Source organism: Euprymna scolopes, chromosome 41, assembly GCF_053919585.1.
Source record: "Euprymna scolopes isolate OS-2025 chromosome 41, ASM5391958v1, whole genome shotgun sequence".
Classification (NCBI taxonomy): Eukaryota; Metazoa; Mollusca; class Cephalopoda; order Sepiida; family Sepiolidae; genus Euprymna; species Euprymna scolopes.
The window spans coordinates 11,786,848-11,813,134 of NC_136522.1; the positions used below are offsets into that span (position 1 = coordinate 11,786,848).

Below are 26,287 nucleotides of genomic sequence, written 5' to 3' on the forward strand. Positions count from 1 at the left end.
TTGTAATTTTGTATGGGCGTTTGTAAAGATAAAGTGCAGCGAACTAAATATTATAGTATCCGTTTACTGCATGTTTATTGCTGTTCGAGATAGATAGATAAATAGAGAGAGAGAGAGAGAGAGAGAGAGAGAGAGAGAGAGAGAGAGAGAGATTTTATGACGTCAGTCGTGTGGGTCCGGTTTTTTTTTTTTGCGCGCAATATCCAAAAACAATTCTTTTCTTGTTTAAGTCTTTCCGGATAAGATGACGAAGAAAAACCGCCCCCCCCCTAAAAAAACTGTAAGAAAATGCCTGATCAATGAATCGCATTTTTCTGCTGACGTCAGAGTATTTAGTTCTGGGTGGTGCTAAGTAGATAAAAAAGAGATGATTCGAAAGGAACGATTGCTACACTTGTGGAGATATTACTATCGGCAGTTATTTCATTTTTGATCTAGTAAATGTTTGGTATTTAAAAAGGACACTGATGTTTTTGTTCAGGCATGTGGTTTGCATGACTTCCGTTCGGTGCCCCCTTCCGCTCTGGGCCTCAATTTATACGACTACTATATGCAACAGTAGCGTGACACCCTAGCGCGAGGATCGCATGTGATACGGCGGGTTTTGGTTTAAACTCACGCATTCCATTTTTGTAAGTTTAAGAAAAATCGAAAAAAAAAAAACTTGTTGATTTAGGTTTATATATATTTCTAACAAGAATACTTCTTTGGAGATGAGGATTGGTTATTCGTATTATTTGGATTCATCGTTGTGAAAACGACACTCGAGATGAGAAGAGTAATCAGACGAATCCAAATAATAATATTTCCTTATTTAGTTTAGAGTAAAATCGAGTGCGGGGGGGGAACTAATGCTTACCGAATGCGATAGTTCTTTGCTTGCAATGTGGAAAGGGTCCATGCCCCACCAGGTTCCCAATATAACACCATCAACCACCAAGAGCACGCCAACGATCAGAAATAGTTTGTAGTCCTTGATAACCTGTAAAGAAACACAAAAGTAAAATATATATAAAAATCACATCATAAACTATCTTTCTCTCTGTCTCTGACTCTCTCTCTCTCATATATATATATATATATATATATATATATATTTATATATATATATATATATATATAAATGTAACTCTTGGTTCGTTCGCAATTAATAGTCTAAAGAACTACTGGACGGATGGCTTCCACGTTTTGGTATAATATGTTTACTATATCCATGTGTGTTTTTATATATTTCTTTTTAATTATAACATTATACTTAATTTTTCTATAATAAATAGGTGGTTTTCTTTGTACCGATAGGCCATTTTTTTTATTTAGGGACAATTATTTATTACCGCTTCTCGTCACATATATTTCCAAATATGTTGCACCATTATTGTGATGTTTAATTTGCAGTACATTTCAATTTAACTTTTATTATAAAAAAGTTTGAGTTAATGATTTGTTTCTTGCAAAAGAAAATACCCTCTCTGAAAAAAAAAACAGGTAAAACTAGCTGATAAAATATGTAAGCCTTCTGGGGAGCTAACCGCTTCAATATAATTCCAGAAACATATAGTGAGAAAACACAGAACATTTTATATATTGGATATACTATATTTATAATTTTTTATGGTAGGAAGTTAAAATATGGAGTTCTTTTGGGGGGTGGTGAATTAGCGATTTTTGAAAATTTCAGGCGATAAAAGTTAAAAATCTAGCGATTTTCTGAAGATTTCTTTCTCCTAATCTCGCGGGCTTTTTTTTTTTAAATCTCAGTTGCCAACACTGCATGTGATATCACTAAAAGGATATTTTGGTCTCACCACTACAGGCTTAATGTAAACAGAATATGTTTACAATATCGGTAAATTTTCAATTGGTTTAATCACATGATTATTGATAATGTAACCATGTGATTGAAATTTAATTTAAATTAACCACACGTGGTCGCTTTCCTATCAAATATTCATCGAAAAATGGTAGGTACAGACAAAATGAATGCCGACGCTCAAAGTGTATAAACATTTTGACCCCTCCCTTTACTTAAAAATTCACCAAAAAATCAGAAAATTAACCAATTTTAATTAAAATTTCATTATTTATCAAATAATTATCGCAGAAACTAATGAACTAATTATTTTTACTTAACTCTTAGTGAAAATGTTTTATTTTGTTTAAACAAAAAATATCTTTACTAAAGTTATGGCTTTCAGTAGTAAATAAAAAACGCAATAATATATTTTTGTTTTTTTTATATAAATAAAGCATCATAATTTGTAACAATAAAAAATAATTTTTACAGGAACATTACGAAAAAAGCCCCTAAAGTCCGTATTAATGAATTCTATATACTTCGAAGAAAAATGAATTTCTCGCATACTATTCAGAAAATTAAAGATTCAATTAGATTCCTATTTCAGTCACCTAAATTCTTTAGCGTGAAATGAGTTTAGGAATTTATAGCCAAACCTAAATATTTTTTTGCTTAAAAAATAGCATTAATACAGTAAGTTAGGTAAAATTTGCATAGAATGCTCTGCTTTACGGTTGTTGTAAAAATTAAACGGAAACTTTAATTTCGGTAATTTTTACATTACGTCCAACTCATCGTTCACATTCGACACGTCAACTTTTATAGCTTTTCATGTATGCTGACAAGGTTAGGGGTATCTATTCCTAAAACCGTTCTTAACATGGGTAGATTGGAGTGTTTATTCGTTGTAAACGTACCCGACAACTTATAAATGTCGACATTTCCAATGTGAATGGTAAGCTGGACTTATGTAAAAATAACAAAAAGATATACCAATCTAACTTTTTCGTTTAAAAATGGAATTATTTCCCTTTCGTTATTAACTTTTTAAAAAAATATTTTGTGTTTTATATACATAAATTACAATTGTTAAATGTTACTGTTTTGATTATATTCGTGGGGGGCACAATTAAAAAAATAAGAAAGATTAAAACGGAGCGAAATTTAAGTTTCCATTCCATTTTTACAACAACGGTAAAACAGCGCATACTCAGCAAGTTTTATCGTAATTTATAAGCATAATGCTGAAACACTAAATCAATATTTTATTTATTTTTTGCATAATTAATGATGGAAGTATTTTTCTGTTTATTTTCTGAACATCTGTTAAAAAAATAATTTGTACATTCCCTTGAAAAAGAATCAAACTTTTCTCTACTTTAACCTAACTATTTACAGTGTTCATGTAAAGCATTAATCTGTTCTTTTTATAATAAAACTTCCGTTTTCAAAGAGAAACGTTTACTGCCAAATTTCTTTAAAAACAAGTTCAAGTTTTCCTGAAAAAAAAAACTTTCACATAACAATTTATAGTAAAAAATTAATCTGTTTTTTGGGAAAAAATAACAACTTTTATTGATTAAAAAAATTGCAAAAAATAATAAAAGTAAATAAACAAACAAAATGCAATTTTTCTTGAGGAATTTGTTCCATTTTAACAAACTAAGCCACAGCAACGCGTGGCCGGGTACAGCTAGTATATATATATATATATATATATATATATATATATATATATATATATATATATATATATATATATATATATATATATATATATATATATATATATATATATATTAAAATTAAATTGACAAAAATGATCCAAGATGGTAAAACTAAAGTATATTATAAATATCAAATAATTAATATTTATAAAGTAATCCTGACCAGATGTTGATAAAACCAAGAAAGTTAGTTAAATTTTTGGATTTTACCGACATTGGATAATTTACCGTTCACCAGACTATCAATTCACGTGAAGTCACCTTTTTCGTCACCCTATTCCCTGTGCTTCACTTTTTGTTATCAAGTAAGATCTTTGACTTACGTACAGCTTCATCAAATACTTTTGCATGCAGAATCCGATCCGGCATTTTGCTAATTTGTACCCTTTGATGAGAAGGAAAGTATTTTTCCGAAACTCCGCGGATTAAGTACTGCCCACTTATTTAGTGTTTCCTTTTCAGATTAAATATGTTTTTAACTCTTTTTCAAAGTGTTTTCAACATGTTTTATTAACTATTTGCTCTTAATTAAAAAAATAAAAAATAAAATTATGTTTCCGCAGCCGTATGAAAAGCATATCTTATTTTTCTTTTATTAATATTATTGGAATTTGTCCCCTTTTCCTTGTACATATTTGTGAATTATTCCATTGATTTCGGCCTTTTGGTTTACGTGATGTTCTTGGATTTTACTTGTGCAAACGGAAATTCAATTAACTTTCTTGAAGTTATACATTTGGATTTTACCGTCATTGGATTATTTACTTTTCACCAGACTATCCATTCACGTGAAATCACCTTTTTCTTCACCATATTCCCTCTGCTTCACTTTTTGTTATCTTTGACTTACTTGCAGTTTCATCAAATACTTTTGTATGCAAAATCCGATCCCGCATTTTGCTAATTCCTACCCTCTGATGAGAAGGAAAGTATTTCTTCGAAACTCCGCGGATTAAGGACTATTCACTTATCAAGTGTTTCCTTTTCAGATTAAATATGTTTTAACTCTTTTTCAAAGTGTTTTTTTAATGTTATTAACTATTTGCTCTTATATATATATATATATATATATATATATATATATATATATATATATATATATAGATAAAAATTAAAACAAAAAATAAAAATACGATATTAACGTTTAAAACAGAAATTTTGGTTAGCATGACACCCAAGATGGCCGACTTGTAACAACGTGGGAATGGAATTACTTTTCCCCCAACACCAGGTTTATCATGTACAAAATCAACTTTTTGTTGGAAACATCGAATGGAAACAACATCTGATGAGTTGGTGGGAATCAGGAAATTTTTATGAACACATAAAATCATAAAATTGCCATCCCATTAACGAAACGGCTGTAATGAAGAGATCCAAGATGAAATAAACAAAAGTTACAAAAAAGAAAAAAATGTAAGTCTTTGAATTTCAACAAGTTTTGTACTATATATATATATATATATATATATATATATATATATATATATATATATAAAGCTGAATGTCTGTGTGTGTGTCTGGTCACGAATAGACTGCTATATGGTTGACTATTTAAAATTTCAACAAGTTTTGTACTATATATATATATATATATATATATATATATATATATATATATATATATATATATACGTTTTATTTTTTATTACCGTATCTTTCTGTTAAGTTACATTCTGGCCTTTTGGCCAAGATCAAAGTGTAGTATCTGTTCCGGCAGATACTGCAAGCAAAGACCAGATGTGGGGGAAAATGTAAGTCTTTGAATTTCAACAAGTTTTGTACTATATATATATATATATATATATATATATATATATATATATATAAAGCTGAATGTCTGTGTGTGTGTGTCTGGTCACGAATAGACTGCTATATGGTTGACTATTTAAAAAAAACTAATTACATATAATGATAGAAGATGTATCGAGACACAGGAATGTGTATGTTTGATCTAGCAGAACGGTTGTTTATTAAAATTGTGGGGTCTGCGATTGCGCCTGGTCCACAAAGTATGGAAATAAAACATTTAAAAATTAAAAAAAATGTTTACAAGTGTTTTTGATATAGATGTACATAATAATACTTTGATAAGTATGTTTTAACTTAAATAGGGATGGTATGATAAAATTGTGGGGTCTGCGTTCGTCCATGGCCTCCATAGAAGGGAAATAGGCACAAACTTTAATAAAAACTTTTCATATATATATTTGCGTAAGTATACTTTGATAATTATGTTTCAGTTTGAAGAAATATGGTATAATAAAATTATGGGGTGTTCGCTCGCGCCTGACTTCCATTAATGGAAATATGTCACAAAGTTTAACAAGTTTTTTTTAATATAGATCCACAGAATATTGTGATAAGTGTTTCAGTGTGAACAGGTATGGTATAATAAATTATGGAGTTTGTCTATTTTATTTTTATTTTCATCATATTTTGCTTTGGTTTTGATACCCCCAAATTCGAAACAATGTCTTTACAACCCTTCCTTTTCATAACCTATCATACTCTCATAAATCAGAGTCCATTTTCTGTAGGCTGTTTTTGAACTCAGTCAACGACGGGTACTTTTGCTAGTATATATATATATATATATATATATATATATATATATATATATATATATATATATATATATATATATGTATATATATATATACTAGCACTTCAGTCTGGCTTTGCTCAGGCTCTATGTACTGTTCATAAGTTTATGTGCATTTTTATATATCTATAAAAGTGAAAATGTCTATCTGTGTGTCTGTCTGTGTGCGTACATTTCCCTACCAAACCACTCTGTCAATTTTCGGTCTACACACTCGTAATTTGACACAAGGGCTAGTGAGAAATTTGGCTGTCAAAGGGGTTAAATTTTAATGAGGTGACTATTGAAAACTCTACCAAATTCCTCCGTCAATTTTAGGTCTAAACATTTGAAATTTTAAATGTAGATTACTTGGATATGGATGAAAATTTTAATTTGATTTAAGCCCACAAGAGGTCAAAATTGGTGTCGAAATAAAAAAAATATTTGAACTCTGCTGTATCTACCAAATTACTTAGCCACTTTTCGTTCTAAACATTTGAAAATTTACATAAAGAGTATTCAAACATAGGGCAAGCTTTTTAATCGGTTTGGGTAGAAAATTTGAGATCCGAAGCTATAAAAGTTCAAAAGATTTGACATTTGCGTTCTCTAGCAAACTATTCAGCCAATTTTGGGGCTAAACATTTGAAATTTTACATAGCGATATTCAGACATGTGGCAAGCATTTTAATGAGTTTTAGGGTGAAAATTTGCCTGCCAAAAGGTAAAAGTTGAAACAGTCGACCTTTGCAGATTCTACCAATCTTCTCTGCCAATTTTAGGTCTAAACACTTGAAATTTTAGATGTAGGTAACTTAGACATGGGTCAAACATTTTATTTTGATTTGAAACCAAAACAATAAATTTTATGGGGTCAACATTGGGGTCAAAGTTAAAAAAATTTGCCTATGCAGTGTCTACCAAATTACTCAGAAAATTTTTGGTCTAAACATTTGAATTTTAATATAAAAGGGCATTCACACTTAGCGCAAGTTATGAACAGTACAAAGGGCCCGAGCAAAGCCGGGCTAAACTGCTAGTGTATATATATATTAAAAAGTTTGATTCATGTCTAGATAACCTACATGTAAACTTTCAAGTGTTTAGACCCAAAATTGGCGGAGGAGTTTGGTAGAATCTGCAAAGGTCAACTCTTTTAACTTCGACCTCTTGGCAACCAAATGTTCGCCCCAAAACCGATTAAAAAGCTTGTTGCCTGTCTAAATACACTTTATGTAAAATGTTTCAAATCTTTAGACTAAAACTTAGCCAAGTAATTTGGTAGAGACCGCAGAGGTAATTTTTTGTAACTTTGACCCCAATTTTGCCTCCTTTACATTTATCGCAAAACAATAAATCAAATCAAATTTTTAAAAAAATTGATCCATGTCTACGTATCCTAGATCTGAAATTTCAAATGTTTAGCCCCAATATTGGCGGAGGAGTTTGATAGAGTTTTCAAAAGTCAACTCGTTGAACTTCGACCCCTTGACAGCGAAATATCTGGCTGCAAACCGATTAAAAAGATTTTCTCTAATCTCAATTGCCCTTATGTCAAATTTCCAGTCTCCAGATTGAAAATTGACAGAGTAGTTCGGTAGAGAAACGTACGCACACAGACACACGCACACTGACACTTTCAAATTTATATCTATCTATCTATCTATCTATCTATCTATAAAAGTGAAATTGTCTCTGTGTGTGTCTGTCTATCACATATTATGCATCCGAGGCATTGTCTTTTAGATAGTACTAGTTTAGACCAGGTCGGATGTGGCTGACAAAATTTTTAGCGGACATAGAAACACACACACAAAACACACAGACGACTTTCCTTTATATAATAGAAGGACTTGTATATCTGTCTGTGTGTGTGCCTATGAGTTCGTTCCCTGTAGACTCGAAAATGGCTAAGTCGATTTTTTATGAAATTCAAAACTTTATGGCAGTGTTCTTAGATAGGTATTGTATCGAAATGTCTTCAATAAGTATCGATAATCGATAATCTAAATAATCTGATGAAAGAAGGAACAGGCGATTTTGACCATAGTTAACACCTTACACAGCCTAACACTATAGGTACATTTGAAAATATTTATTACCATACAAGCCGTCTGAGATATAAAATCAAAAGCAGATTCTTTGATATGACAGGGGCGCGTTCAGAATGAATATTTCTGTTTAAAGCCCAGTTTCAGAATGATACTTGAACTTTTCATTTTAGACTTAAATTCAAACGATTATCACCGCAGAACCAGCAATGCCAGTCCAATAAAATCAGCAGTAGGTTCTTTAATATGATAAGGGTGCGTTCGAAATGAATGTTTCTGTTTAGAGCACAATTGAGCATGATACTTGACTTTTTTATATTAAACGTCAATGCAAACTACTATATATAAAAAATAATTTTATAAAATCAACGGTAGCTTCTCTTACTATGCACTGTAGACTACAATATATTCTGAACTTAGTCACTGCGAGAGGTATGTGACGCTTCCCCAGGTGTGTCGTCGCGATGGGTCCCCAACTAGCAAGCGATCGATTTGATTGAAAAATGTGCTATTTTTTTTTATTTCAATTATAATAAAAATATGAGAGTGTTAAACATTAGTTGATCATCATTCAATCCCGGGTAACGTCGGGTCACCTTTGTAGTATGAGATCAAACCCGTATTTATCATGTTGCTACGTAAATTTAAAAAAGACGACAGTAAAAACGGGGGGAAATGACTATTTTTATATCAGGTTTTGTATCAGAATTTTAATTGTGGCCAAATTATATACCTCTTCTAAAGTTGTCGAAATATGTAGTTGTTTATATAAAAACTGGTGCCAATGTAGAAACATCGCAATGATGAAGGAAAGTACGAATTGGGTACAAATCATCACAAGATCTATTTATTAGCGAAGAGATTTTTCGTTATAATACCTTTATTTTATACTAGTGAGAGGTACCCGACGTTGCCCGGGTGTTTTTGGGTGTGTGTGTGATAAAAAAAGAGGTGGGTTTAAAAAAAAAGGAAGCTTTTCCGACGCGCAGTTGGAAAATAATGTGAAAAAAAACCCAAACAGGTGCTCGTTTTTGATTGACGTGATGGCGATTTTGTGCGGGACAGTTTTTAATGAGGTCAATTGAAAAACCTGCTCGCCCGTCTGATATGACGAAGTCGACGCTGGCTCTGAGCCTGCTGTATTTATTTGCTTCCCCACTGAGCAAATTAGGCACAAGGCCGTTTTTTTAATGTGGATAGAGAGGGAGGGGGGAGGGAAAGGGGGATCCTGCTCCCGAGAGGTGGGAAATGGGAGCTGGATAGTAACTGTGGTCGTAGGGTGATTCCTACCTTGACCAAGTTCAGATATGTGGGGTTACCCCCACATATGGTCTTTGCTAGTCATAGCTAGTCTTTGCTTGCAGCATCTGCCGGAACAGATGGTATTTATTTGCTCCCCCACCGAGCCAATTAGGCACAAGGCCGATTTTTAATGTGAGGAGTGAAGGGAGGGGGAAGGGAAAAAGGGGACCAGCTCCCGAGAGGTGGGAAATGGGAGCTGGTTAATGGTCAGGCATGTGGGGTTGCCCCCACATCTGGTCTTTGCTAGTCATAGCTAGTCATAGCTTGCAGCATCTGCCGGAACAGATACTACACTTTGATCTTGTCGCCCGGGCCGCAGAGGGCGGGGGGTATGAAGGCCAAGGACAATAGATATATTTTGTTTTGCGTTTGTAAAAGTGTGTTTATTCTGATGGTGCTTATTTCGATCAACAAAGTTTTGTTTGAGCCGAGATATGTTCACATAAATTAAAGTGCTAACAACCACAAGACGTTTCTTGTCAACCTGAGCATAAACTACTAAATATTATTAATAATAATAAAAAATATCCGGAATAGTATAAGACCATTTTATAATTTCGGGAGCAACATTAGATATCCCACTGCTGATGCAATTCTCTCTATATAAAAGAGCCAGGTACGTCCAAGGATGGAGTACTGTTGCCACATCTGAGTAGGAGCTGCTAGAAAGGACTTATCCTGCCTTGATAGAGTTCAAAATAGACTTCGTAGCCTTGTGGGGTATGTCCTATTCTCTTCCCTGCAACCTCTTTCTCACAGAAGAGATGTTGCGAGTTTGTCTCTGCTTTATCGTTATTTTCATCGCAAGTGCTCGGCTGAGCTCCATGCTATGGTCCCCCCCTCGCCAAACTTTTACAAGAAACACCCGTCTAGCAGAAAACACTATCACTAACTTCCCCCACTCTTTATCTGTGCCTAAACCTAAACGTAGATTCCATGAACAAAGCTTCTTTCTTAGAACTGCACGCCTGTGGAATTGTCTTCCGTTTTTTCTGCTTTCCAGCTAACTACAATATGGTTGTCTTCAAGTCTAATGTAAACAAGTTTTTTGATGAGCCGGTCCATATAAGTTAATAATTTTACCGAATCTGCATTACTAACGGTTACTATATTGTCCAATTTCTACTGTACACTTTTTAACCCTTATCCTCAAGTGGCCTCTTGGCCTTGATATGTGGTGATGCCTATGTAAAAAAAAAGCAACCCATTCTGAAAACCAGTAATACAAAAGTGGAACCATAAAGCGGAATGAATATTCAAGATGGCTGCCATTTTCTGAAAATATGAGCCTCGCAAACAGAAATGCAGCAAGGCAGAAAATCAAATGCTTTTAATGTAATATGGTTTTATCTTATTAATAATAATTTCGGTTAAATGTCTATTATTATTTGATATTTTTAATTACTTTATCTATTATATATATTTTTAAAATCTAACAATTGTTATCATTTGGATAACTTAGTAAATATTCTCAGGGCGCCCGGTGTTGCCGGGTTGTCAAATATGCTTAAATATGATATTTTAATTCATGCAGATATCGTATTTAGTATTAAAACGCCATTTTATCTATTGATTATTATATTGTACCCAATATATACCTCTAAAAAGTTTCAAAAGTTTTTAATATGTCTTAGGTGCGATCAGCTAGAATCGAAACTAAAACATTTAGCAATTCAGCCTTAGCCGTTACCTTTTGAGCTATCGTCAGACGGATAAGAAATAGTTAAAATTTAACCTACTTTAACGTATAAATGAACATGCATTTACTTGCGCCTGCCAAGTTCCAACGGTTTTCAATTTTTACTGGCCAAAACTCTAGAAAACAACGGATCACAAAAATGTAATGATTTCATCAACCTCGCGCCGATCTGTGAAATTGCGTCTCAGAGTAGATACACCTTATAAAGAAGGAGACATACATACATGATGATTGCAACGTCTTGTCAGACGAGTGCCACTCCCTCAGACATTTAAAATCCATGAGTCCAAATACCTGAGGGAGTATCTATACAAAGATGATGTTACAGAGTCTTAGCTTTGTACGACAGCTAAGTCTCTCTCTCGGTTCAAAATGTTGAGATCCAGCAACAAGCAAGAGCAAGATAGCCAGCAACAAGTTAAACTGCAGACCAGCTTAATGCGGGTAATGGTCTTCCGCTTTATGGTTTTTTAAATCAGAGATTTGCTTCTCCTAGAAAGGTTGCCTTCACCACGGCTTACGTCAATACATACATACATACATACTTACAAACAGACTGACTTTTTTTATATATAACTATTAAGCCGTTATCTAGATAATATCAGACGTACTTTAACATGGATGCGTATCAGTTAATAAATATTAAATCGTCATTCGATCACTATCAGACAGATTTCCACGGGTGTTCATATGCCTCTAAGTCCCAGAATCAGCGGTTTGGTAATTAACTTAGATCGAGGCAGATCAAAGGGAGATAAGTAACCCTGGATAATCTCCCTTTAAGCGCCTTTAGTAGACATAATTAAGGAAAATAATGCAATTTATGAGCGAATATTTTGTATTTTTATATTAAAGTAAGTTTATAATAATTTCATTTATGTGATTAGTTTATGTTATTATCTTTGAAGATAAGAAATGATTGTAGATTTATACTATTAATATTGTTTGTATAGAGTTTCTTAATTTGTAATTTTATATTATATTATATTATATTACTAGCGGGGGTACCCGGCGTTGCCCGAGTGTTTGTTTCCGGGACGGGGGGAAGGAGTTTTAAAAAATGTTATAGTAGGTAAGTAGGAAGGATCAAACCCGGAGTCATGAGTAAAAGTAGGAAAATAAAGTGTGAAAAAAAAACAAAAAAAACATCTGCAACGTTAACAGTTCGGCCACCAAGAAAAGTCCGACGGGAAAAATGAGTTCATTTTATTTATATAGAGATATTATATATATATATATATATATATATATATATATATATATATATATATATATATATAATTATTTTTTTTACTATAATAATTAAATACCTACAGACACTAGTGTTTCATCCTTTCGGGATTCTTCAGTGCAGGGTGTCCTGATTAACACCAGCCGAACGATTCGAACCCCGCGACACGAGACATCTCTGGCTCGATTATATATATATATATATATATATATATATATATATATATATATATATATATATATATATATATATATTGGTTAGATTGGTTAAAGGGAAAATTATTCCCAACTCGCATTTAGGTAAAAATGACCTTTCGTAAATAATTGAATTCATTCAAAACGTATTGCAAGAACAAAAACAAATAACATCTAAGTAAATCGCGATATATCCGAATAGTCGTGCGAAATGGACGAGCGGGTTAAGCGCTTAGTCTCATTACCTTGGAGTCCCGATTTAGAATTTCGCTAGGTTCAGCCACACTGATGAGTCGTAGATGACGGAACACGTGTCAGTGGATAATTATATTTTAAAAACAATATATATATATATATATATATATATATATATATATATATATATATATATAAATGCAATTTTCTCTGTGTTTGTGGGTGAGTTCGTTTCTTATAGACTCCGAAACAGCTGAACTGATTTTTCTTTAAAATTTACAGAACTTTAGTGTATTATAAGTCTGGGAGTGATATTAGTTAAGTTTTGTCTCAGAATACCCCTAATAATCGATAATCGAAACTGTTATTTTTATTTATCTATCATCGGTAAAGCCGTATTTTCCATATCATCGCTTAGCAACAATGATAGAATAACGGGCCGTGAAAATTCTACTATTGGTAAGTTGATTGCGTGCTTTTTTTTTTTTTTTTTTGCGTGACGTGGTCTGTAGGTTCAAACTCCGCACGTAAATTTCTTAACTTGTTTTTTCATTTACTGGACAGAATTTTATAAGACTTGAAAATTTACGTGTTTTTTTAGAGGTGCAAAAGTAATTGATGTTTCTGCTTTTGAACGTCCATTGAACAAGCAACAGATGCTGAAGAAATTGCAAAACAATCTACACAACTGTTTGGTAAAAATGTGATTCAGATGTTTCTTATATGTCGATTTAAAAAAACATATGCCCATGCAACTAAGCTCAATTAATATGCTTGGCAACATAAGGTAAGGAATTTTTCGACACAGTTGAATAATTGTAGAACTATACAGCGACAACCACATAAATTCTTACAATTAATAGATAGTCGATGTTGATCCCGTGGTTTCTCTCTCATACGGTTCAAGAAATCATGTCCCCAAAAATCTCGCCAAAGTAGTTGGTTTTGAGCTTGAAGAATAACTGCTAAGGGGACAAATCAGATAAATAGAATTGTTGCTGGCACGTTGCATCCACTGTGTGGAGTCTACGTTGATCAGTAAGGTATCAATATAACCTAAATTTACTAAAATAATTTTACGATTACAAAAAAACCAAAAACAAAAAGATAATATAAAACATAAAAAGGCATCAAAGCAAACCCCGAGCATTGCAGGGTAATACTGCTAGTATTTATATATTCGAAAAGAGGATAGGGATTAAAGTTAGATAAGAAGTTTATTACATTATCATGTCAGTAAGATTAATGACAGTTAAAATAAGGGAAATAAAGAAAGAAGGAAATCTTTATAGGTTGTGGCATTTCAAAGCTAAATGCTTCTCATCGGAAGAGGAGAAAAATCGGCAGTATACAAAACTATGGGCAAAATAGACAGTATCGATTTTAAATACATATTAGATTAGAAATAGAAAAGTTATAGGGGAATAATATGAAGGGGAGGAAGCTGAGAGCATGAGAACAATTTCAAAGGCATTGGGGGGAGTTAAGTGAGAAAAATATTAATAAGAATATTGAGGAAAGCAATGGAACAATAGGGAATAAAAATATCCAAAAATATAATTAAAAAAACAAAACAAAACGAATGAATACCAGAAAATTTAGTTGTACAAACTTCGATAATACCAACTCTGCTTATCAGAAGCAAAAAAGCGATTTCTCCAACAGGTGAATTGCAAGTGGTGTTTCAGTTTAGTGAAAAGCATAATGGTGCTGAAGAAAGACATTTTTCTCTAAAGTTATGACGAAGGAAAGTCGCAAATGTAATTTGTTCCTGGGATCTTGATTAAAGTATGTAGTTAGTTTAAAACCATGTCGAGTATGTAAATCGGTTCAGCGTTTTTGATAAAAGGAATCCTCAAGAAAAAATCGTATTTCAGTGTTTTGTTCGCACGAAAAATATGCTGAAGCATGTCAACAAATGCCTTTTCGTTGAACATGTACTTTTTTAAGTTAACTCCATCTCTCTCTCTCTCTCTCGACGTTTATCAACGAAAATTGTAATGTGGATATCAGAGGACGAGATTGTTGTATTTATTTGCTTCCCCACGAAAGCAAATAAGACACAAGGTCGTTTTTAATGTGGGAGAAACTAGCTCGCCCCACAATAGGGGGAACTCTGCCAGTATATAAAAAATAGTAATTCTCTCAGTATGAAGGGTTTCCCCTACATTGACAGAGGACCAATTAACTTAAATTAAAGTGCAGTATCAGCCCAGCCGAAATGCCAAGCTTCCTGCTACACCCAAGCCGAGTGAATAAAGAAAAATATTATATGCGAAATAGTGGACAGGGACTTCAGCGCAAAATTTGATGGAATAGGATGGACTGTTAAGTGGAAGTAGACGTCTAAACGCCCAATATTAAAGGACAGCGTTGACCGTTATATACTGCTATCTTCAGAACAAAAGTTCCACTTCAATAATAAAGTTAAAGGGTTGCCTGCGAAAGGAAGCACAATACTTTGAGATGAAGATGTAAGAATAATGATAATAATATTTTTTTTTACATTGAAGTTACCACTTATCAAGGCCCGGAAGCCACTCGGGGATAAGGATTATTGCGTGTACAAGTAACCAATGGGACAATATCGTAGTAATCGTTATTAACGCAGATCTGATAAAATGTCTTAATTAAGATGGCGTTTCACCAGGAATTTGTTTATGTTGGACTTGAAGACATCCAAGTTGTAGTCAGGTGGGAAACAGGCAAACAGCAGAGAGTTCCACAGTCGTGCACTTCTAAAAAAGAAGCTTTGTTCATGGAATCTACGTTTGGATTTAGGCACAGATAAAGGATGGGGAACATTATTGACAGTGGTTTCAGCTAGACGAGTGTTTTTCGTGAAAGGTTGGCGAGGGGGGACCAGAGATTGGAGTTCAGACGAACACTTCCCATGGAAATAACGATACATAATAATGGCGATGATACAAATCACACAGAACAACATCTCGAAAACTGAATAAATATTATAATCACATATACGATGCTATGCCGGAAACTACGATAAAGGGCGTGAACCTTGCATTGAGATGAGTTTCTGAAAGAAATCGAGATCCGAATGTATTTAATCACCGTTAATTTTATGATAAAGGATGAGAAAAGGATCCGAATAAAAGCGGAATTAATTATCCTTCGACGTTTACGGATTCTAAGAGAAATGATTGAGTTCGACTAAAAGTTAAGTGTAAGGTTTTTGCCATTTATGAAAAAAATGATCAGAATGAAAAAAAAAGTTGATTTAAACCAGAGAGGATGATTACAGCAACGTGCTGTATCGAACAATATAAAGTTAAGAAACTACACAGATACGTCATGTTAGAGTAGAAAGAACGCTTTATCTACAGCGGAAGGTTTTCTTTATTCTTGATATTGTGTCCGTCTTCCATGGTAACGGATATATTTTGTTGGCTGTTTTTGTTTTACGGCATATCAACCCTTTTCACGTTATTTAATGCCGAATCCAGTGATTGTGAAGAAATTTTTTTAATAGAATATATATTTTTTTTTCAAGTCGGTTTCTATTTAACCCATAGTTTGGACCCTAACAGGTACTACCAATCTGGGTCAGAGTGGACCTGGGAGCAATGGTAATTAAAAGATGGGTTCACACTCCCCAAAGCCCACAAGTTGGGGCCTCACCATCGGATATAGCTTAAGGTCATATCCAGAACCGATCACAGATATAACTTATAAGCCTTAACAAATAAAAAATACACACGACCAGCATATTTTTATGATGTTAGAAACGTCGACTTTTGTTTAATTTCTTATCGAATTCACTTATATTTTAGCTATGCATTTTGCATTCCTCCTATAACCGGTGAAATTACCCCCCCCCCAAAAAAAAAACACAAGAAAACAAAAATAAAAGAAGTTTAAACGTAAAAGTTTGGCGAACAATGGCTATTGTCAACTTATGAACCATAGAATGCTCGCCATACTTTAACGTAAAATATCTGAAAAGCAGCAGGAGTTGCAGATAGAATCAATTTCATTTCGGTTGACGACTGCGATCATCGCCATTATTAATCTTTTAATGGTGGACGTTTTCGGCGGAAGTGAGCCGGCCATTGAAATCCGTGCCATTGTAAGGGCGCGAATCGCTGTGCCGCTTTCCACGGGAGTCACGGGCTTCGATGCGCTGTCGCTTTCCTGTTTTAGTTGATTAAAATGAGAACGCACGCGTTATCACCCGGGAGGATGAAAACCGTCGCTTTTTCAGATATTATCAGCAGAACGACGCACACAAGAGATACGGATGCAAAGAATATATATATATATATATATATATATATATATATATATATATGTGTGTGTGTGTGTGTGTGTGTGTGTATGTGTGTGTGTGTATACATACATTTATTCACATATAAAACATTTAATATCAAACACAAAGAGTGCAATATATATGTGTGTGTGTGTGTGTGTGTGTGTGCGCGCGTGTGTGTGCGTGTGTGTACATTCTCATATAACCTTAATATCAAACACAAAGTTATTATGTTTCGTTATTGTAATTTTCATATTGATCTGTCTATTTTTTTTATTGATTTTAATATATTTTTCTGAATATATTTATTAACGATACACTTAAGTTTATACACACACACATGCACACATACACATACACACACACACACACACATATATATATATTCAGCATTTTTTCTCTATTGCATATTTCATTAAATAAAGTAGACGTTTTTCGTCTATTAATTCTATTTTCGATCCTTTCCAACTTCCGATTAACAGTCTTCACTTCTCGCGGGAAGTGGCTGATGTAATCACCATATTTATCATAAGTCCGAGTACTTTCCAACCCTTTAAGATTCATCGTCAGGCATAAATTAAACTAACTGGTTTTGAACAATTTATATATATTCATTTTCCTCTTCATTTGTTAATTATTTTATTTATCCCATTTTCCATTGGTTAAATTTAATAGCATTCTAAAATGTTTGTAAAAATTTTAGTTGACAACACATCTGTACTTGAAGAAACCAACAATAAACGGAAACTTGAAATACTAGACTCATTACTAATAAAATCTACAAAAAAACAAACAAACAAACAAAAAAAAACAATTATTAATAAAAAAAACGTTAGCAATAATAATAATACCTGAAGAGTTTGTAGAGTTAATTTCAACCAATAGAAAAAAAGGATAAATAAATTTTATAGAAATATATTATATAATTTTAATATTAATTATATACTCTCACATTCTGAAAAATTACACACACACACACACACACACACACACACACACACACACACACACACACACACATATATATATATAATCTGAGGTTATTGTTTTTAAGAGTTTAAGTAACGAATGAAGTTTAACGAAGTTAATACAAGAGTGCTCAATACCGAAGTAGAGCAAGGTATAATCTTTATTTGTTTTTACATAAAGAGCAATGTGTTGCTACACAGTCATGAACATGTTTCGGTCAGCTAGTTACCAGTAACTAGAGACCTCTTCAGGCGATACAGCTTATACAATAGCAAAGCTTGCAATGAAAATATCAGGTTTTCCTCGTCACAGGGAGTTAATATCAGGAGGTTCTGTCAAATGTTGTGAAAAATAAGATTTAATTGTTTGTAAATAAGACCAAATAGGAGTGTGGATTTTAGTCTGTGTTGAAATCTAGGAATGGATTAGAAAGAGTTGGGGATTTAAAGGTTGAGGTTGATGAAATGGAAGGCGTAAAAGAAAGATATTTGTATGCGTGTTTGATGGCCGCCCCCGATCTTAAACATACTAGTGTGTATAGGTTCTATTAGTCGAGGAATGTGAATTTGATGTATCTATGCTAAAAAGGGGTTTCAGATCTAATCGGGTTATTCAGTTATAAAAAAAAAAACTTTGAATTTAGCTGGAATTTTTATGTGGTCAGAAAATGTTGTCCTCTTGTATATCCCCGCTTCACCAGTATCATTCGTAGACACATCAGAGAAGAAGTTAAAATAATGAGGAAGAAAAGGAAAAGACGCACCGGAGAAAAGAAGAAAAGAAAGAAAGAAAGAAAAAAGAAAATGAAAGAAAATGAAAAGAGAAACCATGAATGATTTATTTATGGTGATTCTCAGGCATGCCTATCTCCTTCCCATTCGATCCCCATCCCCATCCACTCCCCACCATCGGTACCATCTGTAATCATAACTTTTTATTTATTAACTACGACGAAGCTTTGAAAGTTGTGTAGCAATAATAATAATAATAATAATAATAATAATAATAATAATAATAATAATAATAATAATAATAATAATAAAAAATGTATATAATTAATTTATCTCCATGTTTAGATATAACCATCAACTCTAATTGGCATAATGATAATTAAAAATGGAAGATAATGGGGATAAACATATTCGTGACTGCAATATTTATGATAATTGATTATGATGATTTTTATGATTATATTGATTAATAATGTAGACAATAGTGGAAAGAAAGTGTTTAAAGTTAAATTTAAATATCAAAATAATAATTGATAATTGATTTGATGTATACATAAATGTATATATAAAAGCCAAGTACGTCCAAGGATGGAGCACTGATGGCACATCTGGGCAGGAGCTGCTAAAAACAGCCTATCCTGCCTTGACAGTGTACAAAATAGACTTCGTGGTTTAGTGGGGAATGCCCTTTTCTCTTCCCTGCAACCTCTCTCCCACAGAAGAGACGTTGCGAGCCTGTCTTTGTTTTATCGTTATTTTCATGGCAGGTGCTCGTCTGAGCTCCAATCCCTCGCCCCCCCTCGCCAATCTTTCACGAGAAACACCCGTCTGGCTGAAACTACTGTCAATAATTTTCCCCACTTTCTATCTGTGCCTAAATCCAAACGTAGATTCCATGAGCAAAGCTTATTTCTTAGAAGTTCACGCCAGTGGAACTCTCTGCCGCTTGCCTGTTTCCCACCTGACTACAACTTGGACGTCTTCAAGTCCAACATAAACAAACTCCTGACAAACCGCCCCTTAAGTAAGACACTCTATCAAAACCCCCAACACTAATGATTACTACAATACTATCTCATTGATTACTGTACACGCAATAACTCTTATCCCTGAGTGGCCTTCGGGCCTTGATAATTGGTGACCCCCATGTAAAAAAAATACATATATATATCTTGAAGAAGCCCGCATAAATCGGGCGAAACGTTGAGTATCCAGGTCCTTCCACCTCCATTTTATTTCATATATATATATGTATATGTGTTGTGTGCTCTGGGGTTAATTGATTGGTATATTTTTTCATAGACATACATTGTTGTGTAGTCAAGGGGTTCATATCGGAGACATGCTACAGAAGACGACTGTGGAGACTTCATATTATTATTAATGCGGAGCTCAGACATTTATATAATAGTTCTTGTGTACACAGATAGAGGGGAGATACATCATTGATGATGGCGGATGGGGACACATAATACTTTAAGTGAGTTATACAAAGTTCATTTATCATTTCCTTTTGGGTGAAATGACGACAGACATAGACAGCAGTTTCAAATACAAATGATCCTTTATTCATACCAGCTGGTGATGATGATGATTAGGGATTAACACCTGTACGACTGCATGGCCTCCTCTTCCCCTCTTTGCCTCCAAGGGCATCAGCTCTCACTGAGTTGCTCTCCGACTCTCATCTTTAACTGACTCGAACACATCTCAATATATCGGGAATCTCCTTTTTTGATGATGTCAGAGACGTGGCTAAATAATATGACTCCCTCACGTTTCAAATTACACGTGTGCTTTGCACATGCATCCACACGCCTCTGGTAAACAAAGAAATTCCTAAATTGAATTGTATCGCTTTTAACCTCTTTTGTTAATCATTCTTTCTAAACTCGTATTGTCCATTCTTTTAACTGGCATATTTAATATCCAGTTATTTCTAAAAAATGAACAATCGACTGCATTTCTAAATTAAATATTTATTATCTTCTTATCCATCTATTCGGTTCGATTCTAACCTTTTTCAAATATCATTTTCAAACCTATCTAGTTTGCTCTTTTACTTAGTGAGTCTGTCCCTTTTTACATAAAATATGTATACATATACATATTCATATGCATATACACACATATATACATATGTACATGCACACATATGTTTTTGTTCATTTGGAATATATGCAAATAAAAATATTTCAGAGTTAGTCTATAAGTTTGTTATTTAAAGGTGCATATTCTTTACTGTTTAAATTTATAATGTACTTGTTGGTTGTGAGAAGTTGAAACTTTAGTGTTGTCGATTTAAAAGTTATGCTGAAAAGTGCTTTAATAATGTATTTGGGCTGCTGCATCTGCTACTAGTCTCTCGCTCCTAGACAAGGTTCAAAAGAGAGCACTTGTACCCCTTCGACGTAAATACTCCCAACAAATCCGACAAGCAGCAAAATCCCACCCCTTCACAGTAGAGATCCCTAGATGTAAGAGAGCCTTCTACTCAAGTATTTTCTTCTGCAGAACCGCTAGATTTTGGAATTCCCTTCCGGGTTCCTGCTTCCCTAACTGTACTGGCATGCAGAAGTTCAAGTGTAACATGAACCCACATCTTGCTGCCCAACTCCCCACATAATACCCCTGTAGCTTATGTCCCTGATAGTAGCCCCCTACACCAAAGTGGCAATGTGCCTTGTTTGGGGTGAAAATGTAAGAAAAACATATAGTACAGAAAACTATTGATTTCAATTAGAACAAAAAGTTAAAATTAAAGTTTAAGTTTAGGCTGATTATTAATTCCGTTTTATTTGTTTGGATTAAGTCGTATTAAAGGTGATAACACTTCTATAGTTTAAAGGTGCGACAAGAACATCAACACAGCACATATTAATATAGTCGAATATTTTTATTTAGAGTAAACATCATTAAGAACTGCTAAAATATCAGTGGATTAATTAGGGGAAATAGAAAAATATTTGGAGTATGTAGGGAAATTGCTTGGAAGTAATAGGTATAGTTGAATCGAATGATTTTCTGGGGTGGTGCTGACAAAGATAGTGTGGTAATGAAATTAGCAAATATTTAATTTGTGAAGATTTTAGTGAAATTCTTGTGAGATCTTTGTATATGTAGTCTTGAATGTATGTTTGATATGGACCTATAGGACGTAGTATTTAAGTGATTAAGGTGTGATTTGTAATGCCTACAAATTATTGATGTTTTTTTATTATTAAGAAGTGTATTCTTATCTTTAAATTTAATGATAAAGAGTTCTTCATTTAAGCAAAGGAAACAAGGCGAGTTAAGTGATCGATATGTTATGTTTTTTGTTTTTTTTATAATTTCCCAGTTGAAAATTGGTGTTACTAGCTGCATATATCCGGCGTTGCCTGGTCGAGACATATTGCGAAGCAGTGGACATTAGTCACATACTATTTAAGCTATACCAAATATCCTAACTTGCTACGAAAAGTGACAACATGTTGTATTTAGGGACGCATCTGTCTTTGTCTATGAAAATCAAACGTGAGTTAACTCGCAGAGCTTAAAAATTAACGTACTTCCGGTTTTCAACGTAACTGTTGTCAGCAATTAATAAGTAAAAGTAAATTAAATTATATATAAATTAAATTTGAAAAAAAATTAATTTTAAATAAAGTAAAAGTACATTAACAGCGATTAACAAACAATTAATATAACTGATAATTAAAATAGATTTTTTAAATATAATATGCTAATGAGTTGAATTTGGAATACATAGTATATATAAAAACATGCATAGTATATATAGAAAAGATACTGGAATAAAAGTATATGTGAGTTATTTGTGAAGCAGTGTATCCTTTTATATATAGATTAGATAGAACAGAGAGACAAGAATGCACCTTTATTATAATACCAGATTACAGGCAAGTGAGCAAAGACGCATGGACGGTCCACAGAGAATTATAATTAGTAAGATATACATTATATATATGTATAAGACATTTTTATAACATGAATAGGCTAGCCAAATTAATCAAGAGAAGGAAACTAGATCTAATATCTGTAAAATAAATGTTGTTATGTGATTAAGGGAGGTATTTTTTGATCAACACTGCTGGGGAGCCATGATTACTATTTTGTTTTTAAATCCGAAGGATAAAAAAATATAAAAATTAAATATGTTTTTTAAAAAAATATTTTTAAATGTTAAAAAGCTTCCAAGACTATATATATATATATATATATATATATATATATATATATATATATATATATATATATATATATATATATATGATAAGACTCTCCCGTTGATTTCGACGTATGAGGTACCGCCACGACAACTAAGTTGCTCGGAAATCCACACAAATGATTTGTTTATAGTGATAAAGGCTTTGTGTAGAACCAATCATGCTTTTTTGGTATTACTGATAACCTCCGTTGGTGCAAATGACTGCCACAGGACAGAATATACAACAGACCGCAGGTTTTTCCTTCTCCTGGATGAATGTCTCAACTAAGACTGGGGTGCATCTCTCCCAGTGAATTAATGCGCCTCAAGATACCAACCTGGAAATTTCTACAACTCGGCACGGTACATACAGCGCCCGACCTTCCCAAGTGGCCACGCATCTGGTACTGGCCAGGATAAACGTTGCTAAACTTCGGTGATATGGCGAAAACCGGTGTGTCAACCTTATTGTGCCGTTATATATATATATATATATATATATATATATATATATATATATATTTAAGATGTTTATATATATATATATATATATATATATATATTTAAGATAATGTATTGATTGCGATGTACAAAAACAAATGAATAACATCTACATAAAAGCGCGATACATTCAGCAGTTGTGCGAGATAGTCCAGTGGTAGAAGTTTAGACTTTTTACCATGTGTTCCCGATTTTGAATCTCGCTCGATTTAGCCACTCTGATGGGTCATTGACAACGCAACACGTGTCAGTGTATTATTATATTTTAAAAATATATATATATATATATCTAAGGGCCATGGTCTAAATTAAAGAGCACTTATAAAAAACTCAGGTAATAGTTTAAACCTACGCATTAAAAGGTTAAGAATTGTAGAGTGAATAGGTGAGAACAAATGTAAACTATTTAACAATAGATTGTAGTATTTATTTGGTTTAAAGACTTTTTCAAGAGTTTTAGCCGAGTTTCATACTAAATTGATTCCGATATTCAAAATAATTAGTTGCCATACTAAAAGTTGTTTCTTATTTTTCAGGTAATGTTTGGTTCCTGCCAATGCTATAATGGCAAATTTAATTGAAAATGTCTCCAAAGAGGCAGTTTTCAGAGATTAAAAGAATACAAATTGTTGCTTTATCTGGTGAAGGATATTATCAGGTAGAAATTGCCAGGAAGATGGAATGTTCAAGAAAGGGAGTTCAAACAATGATTAAAAGGCAGAAGGAAACACTGTCTTTCAAAAATAGAAAAGTACAAGACCGTAAAACTTCTACAATCGCCAGGGAAGAGAGATCTTTGAAAAAAGCATCCCTTGTAGATAAAAAGAAAAGTTCTTCAGACCTTGCTGATGAACTTAGGGAAGGCGCAAACAAAAAAATATCAGCTCGAACAGTAAAAAGTTTATTAGAAGCGGGATTAAAAGGATGCAAAGCAAGGAAGAAGCCATATTTGTCTCAGGATAACAAAAACAAAATAAAAAAAAAATGAAAAAAAAAAAAACAACAACAACACAAAAACATGAAAATTGGACACACGATGATTGGGCCAAAATTGTTTGGTCTAACGAAAGTAATATTGAGGTAAGATAATAGCTTCTATTTTCTAAGCTTTGAAAGGAACATTTCAAATATTTATGTGAATACACAACATCGATTCAAAAATTGTAGCAAATCCTTATTTTTTTCATCAGATTTTTGGCACCCCTGGAGCGGTTTATGTTCGCCGTAGGGAAGGAGAAGCATTTCATCCTGATTGTGTGGTTCCAACTGTCAAATTTGGAGGAGGATGCGTAATGATTTGGGGCTGCATGACTTCTGCAGACACTGGAATGGTGTACACATGTAAGCACAGAATAAACCCCACAAATTATAGCAACAGGTTTACTAAATCTCTTTGACTAAAATAGTTAATAACAACATTCCAAGTGATCTAATCTTCCAACAAGATAATGCTCCATGCAATGCATTAAAAGTTTTAATGGGTTGGTTTGAGAAAAGGGATTACAGTGATAAAGTGGCCCCTCTAAATACCCATACTGTTGTAGAGACGCCCACACTAATTAGCATACGTGGGTGAACAAGATATAGATAAAGGTATCAAGTCAGCTAGACCGGAGAGCTGTGTTCGAACGCCGGATAGGCAAGACGCATGTGCCGGTTGCTCCATGAAAGACTAACACGCCCTTTGCCGGACAATCTTCCAACTGCAGTATAAATGCACCTTTGTAAATATGTATTATCTTTTCGTCTTAATATATTTGTTTTACCTTTACTTTCTGCGTCCGTGTTGTTATTGATACAGACACAATACATACCTTATTCCGATTGAAAGTTTGTGGTCCAATTTAGGGAAAAGAGTGAGAATGCACAAATGTTCATCAAATATTAGAGGGCTAAGTTCATGAAGAGTGTCGGAAAATGGATCAAGGAAGAACAAAAAAAAAAAATCAATAAATTGTACGATCGTTTCGGAAACGATGTTTTTATTGTGATAGACAATTGGTCTGGACAATAATTCTATAATATAGTTTTTGGAAACAAAGTCTCTTCACCAGCAAAAATATTGGGTGTTTTTTTTCTATATATAAGAAAAAAAAGAATTAGAGACCAAACTTCATGAAGAGTGGCACGAAAATAAATCCTGCCACCTGCAACAATTTAGCTAATAAAATGAAAAAATGAATAAAAGCTGTTATGAAAGCAAGAGAAGGACATGCCAAATATTGATTATTATTGATTCTTAACATTGAAATATATAAGTTTGAATCATAATTACAATTTTTCATTAGTGCTCCAGAATTTTGATTAATACAACACTATATTATTATATAGAAATAAATATTTGAGAAGAATCATTTTTACTGATCCAAATCCATTTTGGAACTATTAGTACAACATTATTCATCATTAAATGCCAGTTATTAAAAATGTATTATAAATATTGTAATAATCTATATATCTATAAAAGTGATATTGCCTGTGTGTGTGTATATTTCCCTACCAAATTACTCTGTCAATTTTCAGTCTACAGACTCGAGATTTGACATAAGGGCTATTGAGATTTGGGGAAATCTTTGTAATCGGTTTTCAGCCAGAAATTTAGCTATCAAGGGGTCAAATTTCAACGATTTGACTTTTGAAAACTCTACCAAACTCCTCCACCAATTTTGGGTCTAAACACTTGAAATTTTAGATATAGGTTACTTAGACATGGATCAAACTTTTTAATTCAATTTGAGCCCAAAACAATAAATGGTAAGGGATCAAAATTGATGTCAAATTAAAAAAAAGAATGACATCTGCGGTCTCTACCAAATTACTCAGCCAATTTT

At 33.2% G+C, this 26,287-nt stretch overlaps 1 protein-coding gene and 1 non-coding gene across 2 annotated transcripts in view; one reads left to right on the top strand and one right to left on the bottom strand.

Moving 5' to 3' along the window:
- LOC145266352 (gamma-aminobutyric acid type B receptor subunit 2-like) overlaps positions 1 to 26,287 on the bottom strand; it is a 1,041,657-nt gene that overhangs the window by 350,050 nt on the left and 665,320 nt on the right. The window contains exon 12 of the mRNA XM_080121967.1: positions 860 to 982. Within this exon, the coding sequence (XP_079978093.1) occupies positions 860 to 982 (123 nt within the window). The remainder of the gene's footprint in view (positions 1 to 859; positions 983 to 26,287) is intronic.
- LOC145266761 (U2 spliceosomal RNA) lies at positions 5,192 to 5,381 on the top strand. The gene has a single exon (XR_013864781.1). It is a non-coding gene; the product is annotated as a U2 spliceosomal RNA (small nuclear RNA).